This window comes from Phoxinus phoxinus (assembly GCF_949152265.1).
Source record: "Phoxinus phoxinus genome assembly, chromosome: 15".
NCBI classification, from domain to species: Eukaryota; Metazoa; Chordata; class Actinopteri; order Cypriniformes; family Leuciscidae; genus Phoxinus; species Phoxinus phoxinus.
The window spans coordinates 13085503-13102794 of NC_136890.1; the positions used below are offsets into that span (position 1 = coordinate 13085503).

At 37.6% G+C, this 17292-nt stretch overlaps 2 protein-coding genes across 4 annotated transcripts in view; one reads left to right on the top strand and one right to left on the bottom strand.

The window, feature by feature from the left end:
• The window catches only part of LOC307012149 (transmembrane protein 132D), a 38628-nt gene extending 25793 nt beyond the window's left edge, over window positions 1-12835 (top strand). Inside the window, exons 5-10 of one of the 2 annotated variants that reach the window (XM_079638485.1) lie at window positions 3170-3313; window positions 8522-8727; window positions 9604-9868; window positions 9991-10182; window positions 10713-12142; window positions 12322-12835. In XM_079638485.1, coding sequence (XP_079494611.1) covers window positions 3170-3313; window positions 8522-8727; window positions 9604-9868; window positions 9991-10182; window positions 10713-12098 — 2193 coding nt within the window. In that variant the 3' untranslated portion in view covers window positions 12099-12142; window positions 12322-12835. Of the gene's footprint in view, window positions 1-3169; window positions 3314-8521; window positions 8728-9603; window positions 9869-9990; window positions 10183-10712 lie in introns of both variants that reach the window. The other variant, XM_079638484.1, reaches the window with a different exon arrangement.
• Window positions 12836-13217: 382 nt separating this feature from the next.
• The window catches only part of glt1d1 (glycosyltransferase 1 domain containing 1), a 50572-nt gene continuing 46497 nt past the window's right edge, over window positions 13218-17292 (bottom strand). The window contains exon 12 of one of the 2 annotated variants that reach the window (XM_079638486.1): window positions 13218-14441. In XM_079638486.1, coding sequence (XP_079494612.1) covers window positions 14295-14441 — 147 coding nt within the window. In that variant the 3' untranslated portion in view covers window positions 13218-14294. The remainder of the gene's footprint in view (window positions 14442-17292) is intronic. The other variant, XM_079638487.1, reaches the window with a different exon arrangement.

Sequence of the window (17292 nt, forward strand, 5' to 3'; positions counted from 1 at the left end):
GTATGCAATTTATTAATATGTATGCTAACATTTTACAATAAGGTTCGTTAGTTAACTAACGTTAACAAAGATTAACAAATACAGTAACAAATGTATTGCTCATTGTTAGTTAATACATTAACTAATGAACCTTATTGTAAAGTGTTACCATATGTATTTGTAATTGTCTTATTGTTTAAAACAGTGATTTGAAATGTAATAATACAAAATGCCCTTTTTATAAGTGTACTTAAGTATGTCAAGAAACATTTTATGAAAGTGTATTCTCTTCAAGTTCACTTAATAGGCCTTAAGATTTGTACACTACAAGTGCACATTCCACATTTCTTTTTCACTTTTTGAAATAATCTGATTGGCCTGTTAATAATACGTTGCAAGAAAACACAACACCATTTCATTGATGCAGAGCATCCAGTTTACCTGTTTACTTACCAAATGATTAAAAGTTCAAATATCTGGGGTGGTACCACTTTGTGTTTTTAAAAGACATGGCAGAGAACTTTTTAACAAAACCGATGTTTCTATATGAGACAGTAAAGCATCTTCATGACTTATTCACTGGCATTTTGAAAGACAGAATTGATCCAGCAGGGTACCAGGCGCTCGGCACCGTGACAGAGCTTGTAAATGCGACAAGCTTCATCTGCAAGACAAATCAGGTTGACCTTTGGATTGTGTCCAAACATGAGCAGATTTAGGCATAATCAATCAGATTTTCTGTAGCAGCTCTAATATACAGCTGGACACCGTCCCGGAAATCTGAAAACAGCACAGGACAGAGAATGGCCAAAAACTCCTAATATGTTTGCCAGATCTCTTACGAAAAAAGGCCATTAGTATACTTTAAAAATATATACATTCAGTCTTTAAGTCTTCCTTTCAGTAACTTACTTAAGAAATAGTCAAAATTAAGCTTGCCTTATACTGACAAATATACAGAAAAGTCTAAGTATATTTGTACTTTATCTATGTTCAAGTGGTAAATGTAACATGTTCAAGTTTATAGTAACAAGTCAGCTTTGAGGTGGAATAACAGAGTAAATAGTAAATGATTGGAATTTGGCTGATTTAAACTGAAGAACAGCAACAGACTTGATTCAAAAGGGATTTTATCATAAGCAATTACCAGAAGATATATGCCCAGTTACAGACCAGGCCTAAGCCTAGTCCCAGACTAAAAGGCATGTTTGAACAGTCTTAACTGAAAGCAACTTGCATTGACAATGTCAGAAAATGTGGCAGTGCCATTGTTTTCTCTCAAGATGCACACCAGTACACGCAGACTAGCGTCTGACACTATAGGCGGCGGTTTTAGCACCAAGTTTACTACTTTTACCCTTAAAGGACACTAAAAGTCCCCCTGTAGTCAATAATTGTATCCCTTAAAACTCATCTTTGATCACCAAAATAACATATTTAAACGTTCTGTGGGGAAAAAAATTATTCATGCCTTAAAATAGCTTGAATGTAACTCTACACCCTTGCTTTATTTAGTATTATGCGGAGCCATGGATATGCAAATGAGCCCCGCCTCCACTCACTCACACAAGCGCGTCTACAAGTCGATGTATCAGAATGGAAATACGTTTTATGTATCGCTCTCTACAACATAATTTGTTCTACATTATCAAACAAATAATAATGTGTCGCTAATGTTATACAAACCATGTTCTCGTTCGCCATCTCAGAGTCAGACAGCTGCCATCAAAAAATCAGAACAACTCTAACGTCAGACGTCAGTTGAGAAAGGCATAAAGTTCATTATAACGTCGTAATATATACAAAATTCACCCACCATAATGCTAAATGTACCCGATTTTATCAACAGAAAAATATACCTGGATAGTCTGGCTTCTCTTGAGACTCCCCTGCTTCGCAGCAGTTAATGATATGCTTCAGCCCGCCCGCACGTTGACGTGATTGGTTACACGGTAGTTCGTGACGTCAGAAACACCTGTGATTTCAAACTGCTTTTTTTTTCACTGCAGTTTTAAGGTAAAAATACTCCGCAATGGTATTGACATGAATTTGCTCACATTTTGTCTTAAAGCACATTAAAAACACCACATAGACACATAAACTTTTTTACCACAGAGGGGCTTTAAATTTATATTTTTTATAAACTATGTGGGCCAATTTAGTCCCAAGAAGTACTGAAATTGTAAACTTACAAGTATACTATTACTACAGTGATATTAATATACTACATACATTATACTTGGAAGATATTCTTGAACTTTACTTAAGTTTGCTTAGTAAGAACTTTGAAGTATTATGTACTTTTTTGTAAGGGATCATGTTTTTGGACATTTGAGCAATAGCACATGGAGCTGCTAAAAGGACATTCTCATTAAGGCTCTTGCAACTGAAGAACTCATGAAATGCTTATTCAAAACTTTTTTTTTTTTTTTACAAATCCAATAGATACAAGTTTATGCCACAGCCTGGGAAATCCATGATTTGCACCTTGCTGTTTCTAGTCGGCTTTAGGTGGTTTTTAGAGGGTGAGGGTTTTTAGAGCGTATTATATTGGATAAGAAATGAATCTAACTATTTTAGTTCATGAAAAAACAATGCTGTTTGATCAAACTAAGTGTAATGGCAAATCCATGTTTAACGCAGTGCATGAAGTTAAATTGAGTGACCTTTGTTTCCTGAAAACCTGTTTCATTTATGTGAGCAGGCATTTTGCATCTGTCAGGATCTTTAAAGTTCAGAGGTTTGCCTCACTAAGCTGGTGCTTCCCATGTCACTGTAGACAATATTGGCAAATGGGGTTGTGACCCATAAAATAATCCGTTTTTTTTGCTTTTCACTTCTCATCAAAAAATTACTTTGATTACATAAAGTTGTATCAGTCCAGGTAGAGCATCTCTGGCCCAGATTATCTAAATAGATTGGCACAGGCCATCCCAACCTAAAATCCGCCTTTGTGTCCCCGAACATACTATTTTACCAGTAAAATGTGTTGAAAAAGGCACTGATATTATGCCATTATATTCATCACTAGATTGCATGGTGTACACGTAACTTGTTAAATCTCTGACCTTCAATTGTAGTTGTGAAATCTCTGAGCAACTTGTTAAATCTCTGACCTCCACTGCTAAAGTTGAAGCTTAGCTCAGTGTCACGATCCAACATTTAACTTTGATCTCTGTCCCCTGTGCAGGACACAGAGCTGTTGAACACCGCCGTGCTGACTGGTAAGAGGGTTACGGTGGCTGTGCGAACCGTCGCTGTTGAACAGGATGGTTCTGTAACGGATGTCTCCGACTTTGCTGACTGCAGCTCCACAGATGAAAATGTTCTAAAGGTACAGTTCCTACTGTATTTACTCAGCTATTTTTTCTTTATCTCAGCTCAGATACAGCAGTCGTAAAGTCTACTGAAAGTCATATCAAGCTAATATCAAACTCTCATTCTCTTTGTGCATGCGAGATAGAAAGAGGTCAATAATGTGATGCTAATTTTTTGACCAGATCTATTAATTTATTCAAAAAGACGTTAAAAATGTAATTCATACAATGAAATGAATGCACCTCTCCTATCATGAGCATGTTTTAATAGAAATTCTTCTTAGGGAATAATGTAAAAAATTATAAATTACAATATCATAATGCAGAGAAAGGCCTCATTAAAATAATTAAATTATTGAAAAGAAAACCGTATTAAAGCGTTTGCCATAATTTGTATGATTATTTCATAGATTTATACTGTACATTATTTTAACAAAATTGCTCCACTGAAATTTGAAATAAGAGTCATGTGGTGCAACCAAAAACACACGCACACACGCACACACACGCACACACACGGTAAGTGTATTTAGTAATGAAAATAATGATTAAGATAAGTAAGATTAAGTAAGTTTTTACTTTTTACTTGAAGGCTACACCATGATATTTTTTGGCAATAAATTACAATTATTCTTAGTATAGTTTTTTTACTAAAATCACATGAAACCTTCATGAACACAAACCACATATTTCTAAAAACTTGGCACATGCGTTTAAAACTAGATTTATTTATTTGTAATTAACCCAAAAGGCAAAAGATGGATGGATGTGAAAGATGGAGTGTCTGTGTATGTATGTCATGAGCCCCGTTCACACATTAAACCTGATAAATAACTTTAAAATTACCATGCTGACTTTCTGATGTAGAATGTGTTTTTACAAATATGCTGTTGTCCCCAAGCAACAGCGTTTTGTCTTTTTACCGATAAAATACCATTCACACGTCAGCACATAAATGTTGGTAAACTCTGTAATGTCAATCATTGGAATTTATCTTTGAATGCTACGCAGTTTTCTATATCCACCTGGAGCAGAAGCGTTTTAGTTTCACTGTTTGTCCAGGTGTGACAAATGACAAATGATAGTACAATCAATCACAGAATTTTTCATCACTCATGACAGAACACTTTGCGTGTGCCCGCCATTGGCGTGTTTTTCTGGCAATCCGTGTATTCACTGTTATACGGTAGGGGGTGTGCTATTACACTAGATAATATTTGTTTAAAATCAAACGCTCTGTTCTTTCTTTTGATATATTGACTGTTTACATATAAATACAACAAAATATTCTGGGGAGCATAAAAGTTTTGAGAGTATGATAAAAAAAAAACGCTGGCGCTGGCCCGCATTTTAGTAAACACTAGTGGGGAAAGGAATAGTTAATGGTTGCTATAATGCTGAAGTTACTATAGTACGCAGTAGTAACCGCAGAGTTGATAAATAAAATAGAAGACAGGGTCTCGAGCGCAGTCAGATATCACAACGGTACAAGTCCGTCAAGTTCATGTTTACTTAGAAAAACAATTAAAAGCAGCAGAGCTTACTGTAAACCCCTCTGACAGAGCTTTATGATTGGCCCAAAGAAAATATACATGCTCATGGTAATCTTATGCTTTGATCACACATAGCATCATAGTGGTAAGTTACTGGTACTTAACTTCTCATACCAGAAAATTGCCAGAACTGATTTACAGGTGTTTTTGAAAAGGTCCTGTTCAAACACATGTGTGAAAGGGGCTTCTGTCAGACATGCAGTGATAGAAGGTCTCAAGACAACATGTCAAAGTCTTCTCTTGTGTATGCAACCTCTGTCACTCTTCGAGTTCTTGTGACAGTCCTCGCAAAGTCATTAAGCCACGCTCTGACCTCACTCAGGAGGGCTGTATCCTTTATGTTGAGGACTTAATCTGAAAGGACAGCTCAGCACCATACTGCGACTACAGCCAAGATGAGAGACTTAAAAGAACTTCAGCCGTGTCTCATTCAAGGACAACACTGCTTTCTGGCCTGATTTCTTAGAATTACACAGAAATGCATTTACTTTGATGTCCTCAGTAAAAAAATGTATCCAAACTTAAAACAAGATTAATAGATTATACATGAGCAGCAAACATGATGAGACTCATGTTTGGAATAGTTCCCCAAAAATGAAAATTCATGTTCCAAACCAATGTCCTGTTCTTTTTTCTTTTACAGAGGAACACAAGCTGAAAGATATCACATGGCTTCAGAAGTCATTACGTCACACAGATTGTATTGGTCACTTGTTTTATTTAATTGTTTTCTTCACAAAGCATTGCCAGTATAAATTACTGTACTGTATTTAAAAGAGCTCTGGCAGAATCTTCAAAACTGTGTATTTGTATCTTTCTACTTTTGCGAATTTGCATAGAACAACATTTAATAATCCTTAATTTTTATTTGCTTTATATCAAGATAGTAAGTATCCGGTTATTGAGTATATTTCTTCTCCACCAATGCAAATAGTTCATCAAGCTCTGCATGTTACCAAGCAAACCAAAAACCTTTCTGGAAAAACATGCATATACTGTACAAGTGGAGCGGACTGACCTCTTTCACTCAATGGCTGCATCCGAAATCACAACTCGCTGCTTAACTATCATATTATGAAGCATTGTTGGAGAAATGAACTAGCTAGTCAAGACAGATTCCCGAAACACTCGTAACTTTGTCACACATCCTTCTTTCAAACCACGTTGGTTCAACAACACAGAACTGTCGTTAATTACATCAAGCAGAGTTTATGCTAATTATTTGGTTTAAGATCGAATAAATGTCCATTTTTTTGTTCTCCATTGTATTGCTTTATTTACAGATGTTTGATCCCATTGCAGGCTCCCTCTTACATCATATTTCAGGCTTCCCTTGGGGTACTGGAGCACACTCTTTAAAAACAGTGCTTACTTTTGACAAACTAAAAAGACACAGAATGAAAATTGTATATGGAAGAATGACAAGATGTAGAATTTACTGCATGTAAGCTTGCTTATTGAACTTAAGAGCAATAATTATTTATATAGTCCATATGTCATACTAAAAAAAACTACTGTATGCTTCTAACCAAAGGTCGAGAGTTGTAGTTCTAAGTAAACAACTTTGTGATGTTTTTCGTGAATGGTTTACGGAAATATGGTTTTGGGAAACACAAATCATTGAACTATGTTGGTAATAACAGAATTTGTGACTATTGTTGGTTAACAATGCTTTTGGGAAATGCACCAATTGTAGAGTTAGAGAAAACACTTACTGTACATTTGGACTTTTAAAAAAATCATTGACTTAAGATTTTTAAAAAAACATGGCTGACCAATCAGAATGAAGTATTCTAAAAAAAGAGACGTAATAAATAATGGTGGTCACAAAGAGTTTACTATTTTCTTCAAATGTGCCAGGCCATATATCCATCACTGTCAGGTTATGCAACTTCTGTACCAGTAAACAATTCATATTTTACCTGGGTAGGTAAATGTAAATTTCTGCAAACTATACTTCCTCTCCCTGCTGTTCTATGCTGCTGCCTGTCATTTTGGAATTCTATAGAGCCTCTGAGGTGTGTGTGTGTGTGTGTGTGTGTGTGTGTGTGCTGTGTTTCACATCAGAGTGCATGTATCAGGCATAAACAAAGGCTTCACTTGCTGTCTAGCACAAACTTACATTCTAGACAGCATCCAACTGTTCATTTTATTTTTAAAGCAAAATGCTTTCATGAAAATATGACACATAAACAACAGTATATTACATTCAGTATTTATATTACGTTCGGCACAACTATGATTGCTAGAAATACTGGTAATTATTCATTCGTTTACTAACTTGCCCTGTTTACACCTAGTATTAAGCGTTTTTGTCATTCTGATCACAAGTGGACGATGCTAAATACAGGGCAGGGGTAAACAGGGTCTAAAACGTTTCGAGCTTGTCCACTTTCGATCACTTCCAGAGGTATTCAAAACTGTATTCGACCGGATTGCTTTCACATTGTAAACGCGTATGTGGTCATATGCGTTCGAAAAAACACAAAAGGCTCTCTGCATTTCCGTCGTCTCCCTTCGTGTTTATATTTAAATAGCCAGAAGGTGTACATCGTCTATCTGTGATCCGATCGACCAAAACACATCTTAATACCAGGTGTAAATCGTCCATTTGTGATAAAACATCTTAAAACCAGGTGTAAACAGGGCCTTAGATAAGATCATGTTGCTGCTTTTCACTGCTACTGCTACTAGGCCCAGATGGAATCTACTTTTGGCAAAATTTTGGCATTTTCTACACTGGTTTTGAGGGATGGATTCTGTGGGATGGATCTAAACATGGTAAAATATCTTATACAGAGCTGAATCTAGTACACTCTCATTTGGAATGGATAGTACAATCAAATTAGAAATAAATAATAATAAAATGAACATGTTAGACATGGACGATGTGATGTGTAGGACTTCAATAGGGGATATTCATATTCTGCAGAAATTTGCAGCAGTGGATAGCAATGCGAGTCAACTAATGGGATAAATACCATAAATACTGTATTATGGATTATAACCTCATGCATTCATAAACATGTCATTTGCAATCCATGTTAACCCTGTATATGTAAGTAATCATGGTGTTAAACTGCCAATCAACACAAGCCATAGTGACACAAACGCTATACAAATTAACTGATAAATACAGTTTGGTTCATCTCTACTCGGCTAACTTGCTTTTCCACACCAGGATGTTGGTCAAAGTCACCCCTGTATTCCTTCCTCAATCTTGTTAAAATGTAATTGCGTCATAAATTACGTTTGATTTAATCATGTGGCGGCATGCATTTGGTAAGCCCATGCTGAATGGTTAAGTGTCTGAGACTCCAGATGTCATACTTTATATTTCAAAAGTGACAGTAAACACATAAAGGTTACATCAAAAATGCAGCGTAAGGGCCATGGAGTAAACAAAGATCAAATACTACTACTTTATTTTGCTATACATTTCTAACTTTCAGAAATGTATATTCAATCTCAAGTTTTACAACTTTAAATGCTGATCTGAACCTAAATTATACTTGGTCCCAAAAAGTGCATTTTGTACTCGGGTTAAGCAGCAACAAATCCTCTTACACAGTCGAAAGTCCATTCAAATCCAGCAAAACATGAAAGCTACCGTGTGAACAGCCCGCGCACTATGAGTTATAAATAACATAAAGCAATTTTGGATGCCCTCAGGTGTCTGACAGATGCGACTTTGTCTACGTGAATGGGAAAGAGACCCAGGGGCGAGTGAGGATGCTGGTGAACTTCACCTACAGTTACCTGAGCACTCAGCTGGAGATGAGGGTTTGGTTCCCTCGTCTGCCACTGGATATAGAGGTGTCTGATCCAGAGCTGAGTCAGATCAAGAGCTGGAGGATCCCTATCACGTCCACCAAGAGGTACAAACACACAATGACAGCACGTTTACTAATTAATGTCTTTATTGTGATAGCGTTTATTCGGAAAAAAATTGTTCTCTCATCATGAGCAGGAAAGTAATTTCAAAGTTTTAAGTTCTCTTTCCTTGCCATCCACACATTTTCCAAATTATAATATTGTTTATTATGAAATGCTCTTAGCATGCTGATTAATAATGCTAATTGTAGATGAAAAAACGTCTTGTCACAAGACTGGTTTGAACAGTCAGAGATAAAAATAAATATATACTTGCTACATTCTTGTTTTCTTCAGCAAAATTATCAATCTATTTTACTGATCACCGTGTTTCTGCTACTGTTGTAGTGCTTTGGCATCTTTAGCGGGGAGATACACAATGTGCATGAAGCAGAAAGGGCTTCAACCACTAGATAAAAATATTTGTGAATATAGCACTGAATGATCATTACCAACTCTCGATGTGTGTGGTGTGAAGGGCTACAACGGTGCTACAATTGTCATCGCCTCGCGCTGTTGCATTATAGCCAGAAAATGCTTTCAAATTGTAAATCCACTTTTAGACAGGGTCAAGTGGATTATGAATTGTGGAAAAATTGTGTAAGGTTATGAGTGGGTTAAATACTATTGCATAATGGATTACATCGGGTAGAAACATCCCCTCATTAATTCACAGTTTGATCCAATCAGGTGAGTGTCCGATATGTGCTCACCACTGCTTTGCACTGATCTGAACATTATTTGAATTATATAAATGTGTACATGTGGTTTCTTTTCCAAATGAGGCCTTATCTAAGCTGTTATGAAAACAATGAAAGGTGACAGATGGAGTTAAACGATGAATAACTGGGTTATCAGTAACGTCTGTATGTCCCTGACAGCAAACCAGGCTGGAGCAGTGAGGAAGTGCGTAAGGGCCGGGGCTGTATGCTGCAGTTCCAGCATGCTTTGGTTCGAGTACTCACCCACTTTGTGGCAGAGCAATCAGACCCCCGGGAGCCACAAGCCTTCTTCCTGGGCTCTGACTGGCAGGTGGATGTGACCAGGCTGGTACGGTACTTCATGAAGGTGGAGGACCCTAATATTGCCCGTCTGCAGGCAGGCAGGGTGCTGTCGGGACAAGATGTGGGCACCACATCTATAAAGGTAAAATTCAATTGGATCTGTTGAGATTGGTCTACATCCGACAAGTGTAATGGACCAGGCTACTAATAAATCGATATTGATCTCATGCAGGCCTTATTAACCAGGCGCATCTCTTTGTTCAGGTGCTTTCCCCGCTGTCAGACTCTATCCTGGCAGAGAAGACAGTGAGGGTTGTGGATGATCGAGTGACCATCACTGAACTGGGGCTGCAGTTGGTCAGTGGTCTCACACTCAGCCTGCAGCTCAGCACAGGAAGTAACCGAGCCATCAGTGCCACGGCAACCACACAGGAAGTGCTCAGCAATCCTAAACAGGTCATTCAACATCACTTTCTTTTGCAACCTTAAGCTACATTTGTGGCATGTGTAAATGCTGTTAAAAATACAGATTTGTCTGGTTTAAAAATACATACCTAATACAATTTAACATCCCTTAATCCTACCCAATACCTAAACTTCCTAACTTACTATTAATAAGCATTAATTATGAGTTTATTGAGGCACAATTCTTAGTTATCTTAGTTAATAGATAGAATTGGACCCTAATCTAAAGTGTGACCAAATTAATATTAGTGTTGTTACAATACCAAAATGTCAGTAGTTGGTACCAATACCAATAATATGTCACAATTGTCTACCAATTTCGGTACCACAGCAAAAACTGTTGGAACTTTTTAGCTATTTTATTTAACTATACGGTTGCCGATCCTGAACATTTGGTGTGCTTAGCATGGAAATTTAAATTTGTATTCAAATAGTGAATGGGTTTAAAAGCAGCTCCTATTATCAGGAATCAAACTGACCCACTACTTAGTTTGCAAAATTCAATTTTATTCTGATTGCAGGAGGCAGTGGTGAGCTCCTGGCTACAATTTAGCGATGGCTCCCTCACTCCTCTGGACATCTATGACCCAACTCACTATCGCCTGGCTGTGACATCGCTGGATGAGGGCGTGATCTCTGTGCAGGAGTCGTCTATGACTATTGTGGCAGAAGGTGAAGGCCAAGGAACACTGGTGAGAGCTGAGATGACCATTTGTGAGGTCTGTCAGAAATCAAAGCGTAAAAGCACTTTAGCTGTTGGCAGTGGGAGCTTAACTGTGAAGTTCCAGACAAACAGCAGACGTCCTGAAAACAGCAGCATCAATAATAATGACACGGGAAACAGCACAGGACTATTTGCTGGTGTCACTGGGAAAGATAACAGCAGTGAGCGAGGTAAAGACGGAGAAGAAGCAGAAATTGAGAAGAAGCTGCAGCAGCCAGAACAGGTTTCGAGCAGAAATTCAGAGTCTGAGCGAGAGGAAAGTGCCTTGATGAAGATCACCACCACAGCCAAGTCAACGGCACGAGACTCGACCATTGGTAGCATCGCAAATGATTTAGGAATGGGACGGGCTAATGATGCCTCAGCTGGAGTCAGTAAACCTGGGAATATTTTAAACAGTGGAAATTTCTTTAGTACGGGAAAAGCTGGCAGCGATGATCGCCCAGGAATTTCCTGGAGTAGTAATGAAGTTCCTGAGGGTTCAATGTTAAGCACTGGGAAGGCTTCTGGGAACTTAGTGAACTACAATAACTACCCTCCCCAAGTGGAAACCACCAATCAGGAGCCAAAAAATGAATATGGAGATGATGATGATGATGATGACATTGAGGGTCCACTATCAAACCGTCCACTTACAGACCTGGAGATCGGGATGTATGCATTACTGGGAGTCTTCTGCTTGGCTATCATAGTGTTTATGGTAAATTGTGTATCATACCTGGTTAAATTTCGGCATAAGCAGACACCTGCTCAAATTTCTGAGCAGACTGGTCACCGGCATGACTGGGTATGGCTGGGAACAGATGCTGAGCTGGTTATGAACGTCACTGGAAATCCGTTACAGCAAGATGCTCACAACACGTCTGTAATCGATATAGGACCCAATACAGAGCCCTGTGGCACTCTCACTCGAAGGACCTCTTGCCAGGTGTCTTCGGTGTCAAATGACTCCAGTGTTGGGGGCGTAGGATCCCTTGCAGCAAGACCAGTCCGAAGTGAGTCCCTACACTCTCCCACTAGTAAGAGGAAAAGGGTCCAGTTCACCACCTTCACATCATTGGATCGACAAACTTCTCCCAAAACTTTACCACAAGAGAATGGACATGGCATTAACTGGGTGGGAAAGGAGGACAATTGTATGACACCTGAGGTGTCAGCTGCCGAATCATTGCAACAACTGTGATTGTAGGCTCACACGCAGCCTGATTTATGCACCCATAGTGTACAGTATATCTCTATACCAGGGGTGGGCATCTCTGGCACTCAATGCCTACTGCCGTAACCCAAATCAAACTCCCCTGTCTGTAATTGTCAAGTTTTCCTGAAGCCCTTGGTTAGACTTTTCAAGTTTGTTTGATTAGGGTTCAAGCTAAACTCTGCAGGACAGTGGACCTCAAGGGCCAAAGATGCCCATCCCTGCTCTATACCATCACCCGAATGCCTTCTTTCTTTGGGAAAGTTGTTCTGTTGTTCCGTGCTACACAGGATTATGGTCAAGATAATCAGTACAGCTTCATGGCTATCATATGGCCAAGGTGTGACTTGAAAGACTTAAATTGATTCTGCCTCAATGACTGATCATGTTAAAAGGGAGAGAACACAATCTTGCTATTATTATTAAAAGTACCCAAAACAACAACTACCTTGAGGTAATTGGCCAATCTCATTTTTTTGTCTTCCTCAATGGGTTTTCATTGAGAAAAGGTAAAGATTTAAGATAAATTGTCAATCTTTCTCTAGAGCCAAACACTGAGTCACTATCTTATGTTTGTTTGTTACTCTGCATCCTTCCATTTTTTTTACACAAAAGCGCATGTGATTATTGTATAGATAACAGTTCACTTTGTTTGAAGATATTTTACCACCCTGCATTTGTATGTACAGTCAATTGTTTCATTTTCCATTAAAAAGCCACATGATAAAGCCATGTGTTCAGTGCTTGGTGCTGATAAGAAATAGAAACCATTTCATTTCATTATAAATGAATGGTAGTTTTTTATCTTTTGTAATCCGTGATCTTTCAATACTTAAATATAAAGCAGTCTTTGCAGGCTTTAATACTGGTAAAAACATTTGAGGTAAATCCAGATGTGGAGGTAAATGAAAATGATGGTCAAAAACCCCCCCCAAAAAAACACAACCACAAAGTTTGATTTGGCCAATGTTACCACAATTTACCATGGTTTGACGATATTCTGCAGCAAACATTTAGCTGAGATAAGCAAAAAATGTCCATGAGTATGTCCACCACTAATGTAATATATGTTATCCCTATTGCTGAACAGAAAATCCACAGATGTTTGTATACAATTTTTATATTTCATTTTATTGTGCCATATATGCAATTAAACATATATACAATCATGCAAAGTCAACGGTTTAAGATATGAGACATACAGTCTTAGTTACACAATAAATATTTTAGATATTTAGATATCCTTTAAACACAAACCTTAATCCCTGAACAAACATACATTAATGAATAAATTAAATTAAATTAAAATCCTACCAAGAGTAAAATGTGCTCATCAGAACAATCTAGTGTTTCATGTATGTAAGGAGAACATAACTATTCTTCATTTGAGATTTATAGAGTTTGGCAGCTGAATCAGCTTATGACTGACAGATAATTGTCTCTGGAATTTATTTAGCCTGCAAATCTTGGCCTTGACATTAAACATTTGTCAAAGCTTTATTTTTTTTACTGCAGTTAAAAGCAGGGCATAATTTGTGCCAGAACAAGCTGGATGTGGCACCCCGGCATCTATTTTAGTGGATCACCCACAAGCTTCCGGAAAATGCTATTCCCTTTACATGTGTTTAAAGAAATCTAGTAATTCTTAGCCATTTTTAGTTTGTCATATGTCTAGTCTGTCCCTTCATATTACATATGCACACATGAATGCAAGCTGTCCGTTTAATTCAAGCTGAGATCCTCCTAAGAGGAGGACTCTTTCTTGCTAGAAAAAGATGTCAACACAATTCTTTAACCCAGAAAACTGTAGTAACAACTACTGTAGAAACACTGGCACTGCACATTTATACCCAATCTTCACTACCAATAAGCATCACGACAAAAACATAAGAAAAACTGCCATATCCATCACCAGTCCTTGTTCTAAGATCTCATAAATTGCAATTTAAGCACCGAGTGTACAGTATAGTACAATGTGTGTCCCTTTCATACCTAGTGAAACATAAGTCCACATTTCCTATAAATATACAGTATTTTCCAGTTTATCCTATTCCAGAAACAAATGGCCACCGTTATCTTTACAGTCGTGGGAGAGGCTTGCATTTCCAATTGAAATATGCAATACAGACTTCCAATACTAAAAGTTCTTAAAGACCTGAGACAAATGTTAATCCCATCATGCTGTCAATGAAGAGTCTCCACCAGTTTCTGATAGGTTATTCTCTCCTTCACTGGGTTGTGGCATGTTGTAATGTAATTCTTTCCATTTCTCACCAGTCTTTCCTGGAGCTCATGGTCATCCAGAAGCTTTCTGGACATGCTCACAAATTCCTGTGGAAACAAGAACATTGAAATTCGTTGAAAAAGGTTTCAGATGGCACAGCTGGTTTTTGGATTTACACTGGATTTAAGCATGGGATTTTTATAAATCAATCAATGAAGCAACATCATTTTATATTTATGGACAAAACTGTTAACTGCTAACCCTAACTATTCAAATTATGAAAATATAAAAACTTTATTCTTTGAGAACAGTGAATTTAATTGTCATGTCAATTGACCGTTCGCAAAGACCCGCCCCCCCCTTAGTTACTGTCGCTATGTCTGACAAGCTAAGCCGCTCTCACACACACCATGTTCTCACGCAGTGAAAAATACATCGCGGAGCAGAGAGGACACTGACAACACGGACAGACCAGGTTACTTTTGGGTTACTTTTGATATTAAACATATGAAACAAAGTATCACCTTTGAAATTTGGTCATTTTTTTTAAGAAATTGAAACAATAAATACCGTTTTGTGGCTCTTTAATGTGTCTGACAGATTGCTGTGTCGCTCAGTTAAAGCTGCTCCTGAACCGATCATCTCTTCCTTCTAGTTAATTTATAGCATCAAATAAACATGAATGAACATAAGAAGGAATGTTGTTTTAACCACGGAAAGGCGTCAGTACACTCCGTTTCTCAAGTTCAAATCCTCCCATGTTAATCTACTAACTCTCCTGACTGCTTTGTCGGACAAAATGGCGGATGGCGAAGTATGATTGGTCAGATCACCTGTCAATCAAGCTCCCTGCGAAGGGTCAATTGTCCATGTTGCAACTTGTCTTTCAACTCGACTTAACACCTTGAGCTTCCAGTGACCCCCTGCTATTTACTCTTAACCACGGGTATCATGGGAGCCTCGTGTTGAAGTTGACTTTACTCTGAAAGGATTATAAACCTCTCTTTCAGCTCAGCAGGGTAACACAAGCCATGTGGAAAAGGCAAACGGTTTTTGTGTCATATGAAAGAGCCGGTCACAACATGAGGCCTCTGCCCTTGACACAATACCATGATGAAACCAGAGTGTAAATGAGTACGTTTGACAGAGATGTGGCCTGGTGAGAAGTGCCTGGGCTCTTTATGAGGGAAACTTGAGTTTGGGTGCAGTTCGAGTCAAGTTATTTGGTATAACCGTGTGATATGGAGGATAATGGAGTCAGTTGATCACTGTTACCAAATTAACCACTTTAGAGTGATGTACACTAACTATCAGTATTTTATGCTTAGTATTAAATATCAGTATTAATACTGCATTTATTGGATAAAAAATACATCAAAAATAGCAGGTACATTTTCAGCAGCCATTACTCAGTCTCCAGTGTCACATGATCCTCCAGAAATCATTCTAATATGCTGATTTGGTGTTCAAGTAACATTATGTTAAAAACAGTTGTGCTGCCTTATATTTTTGTGGGAATTGTGCTACAAAAGGATTCTTTGATTAATAGAAAGTTCAAAAGAACAGCATTTATTTGAAATATAAATTATTTGTAACATTATAAATGTCTTTACTGTCTAGATTAACTAGATGTTTTCTGACATTGTTAGTGTAGTGAAGCGCCTAACTAATCATCAGAGATCTTTTAAGCCTCAACGATACTCTTTGTTCGACAATATATAGTCCAGTCTTAAACCTCTCATTTAGCTACTTACTAAGATAGAGGTCAAGGCTTAGAACAGTGCACAGATGTGACTCATGCTGCACATGGTTAAACAAGTCTGTGGCACTAAGAAAACACAGCGGGGGGGAATGCTGCTAGGCAAATTTAATAAGTGACAAGAAATTTCAGCAGATTTTGCAATGTATAAAACTCCTCTGAAATGCTCTTAAGAATAGTCTTAAGCTTTGACTTAAGTGTCAAAACAATTCTCGGTAAAAGTATGACTTGTCTAAGAGTAAGGAGACTTTTATAAAGAATCTAAAGGCAACTTTCAGCAAAGTTCTAAGACTGATTGTAAAGTGCTGACTGAAGTGCCACTTAAGTGTTGTGAACTCCAGGGAAGCCTGAAATCCTCATAAAAGTGGCTTGTTTTCTCTGCATGGTTTGCAGATCAGTTGGAAAGTCAACGAACTACCACACAGTAATGCTCAAAAGTGTTGACCAGCCTAGGAAAAGTATTAACATATTAGCATCACCCTTTATCCAAATATTATAAAAAAATGTGTTAAGGATTTTGTAAGCATATTGTGTAGTTATGCTTTTAGTCAATTGTTTTATTTGTGATAAACATGCGAAATCATGCGCAAGTGCGGAAACAAGAGAGAACCAGTGGAATTTTAATAACGGATTATGTTGTTGTCAATGCATTCTTTTTTCTGTGAGCTTTTTTGTTTTTCTAAAATCTAAAGCTGTAGTTTGCCCTTTTTTGCCAAATAATTTGATCAGATAACCTTCACTAAGTTCAATGTTTTGTTCTTGCTTCATATTTAAAAAAATAAATAAATATATATATATAGGTTACAAACTACAAACTTTGTAGGTCATTACATTTTTTTTTTCAATAAAATCCAACCATCACTTTTGGCCACTATATGTGTGTGTGGTCAGTGCCACAAAAGTGCTATTAAGACCCTGCTTACTCTGGACCGAAGGGTTCAAGTCATCACTGGTCCACTGCTGCATTTTTCCAGTTGCCAAATTTTTTTATTATTTCTTTTAATACTGCAGTCAGAGCATTGCGTGGGAGAAGTTATAACATTTCTTACAAAGAATACCTTTCCGATCAAACCTGTATCGTTTATTTAACTCCCTGTCATTATATTATAATTAGGGCTGGGCAAAAAAATAAATTTTTCGATTACGGTAATCGTTTTTAAATGTGGTCGATTCAAAATCGATTCTCAAAGGCCACAAAT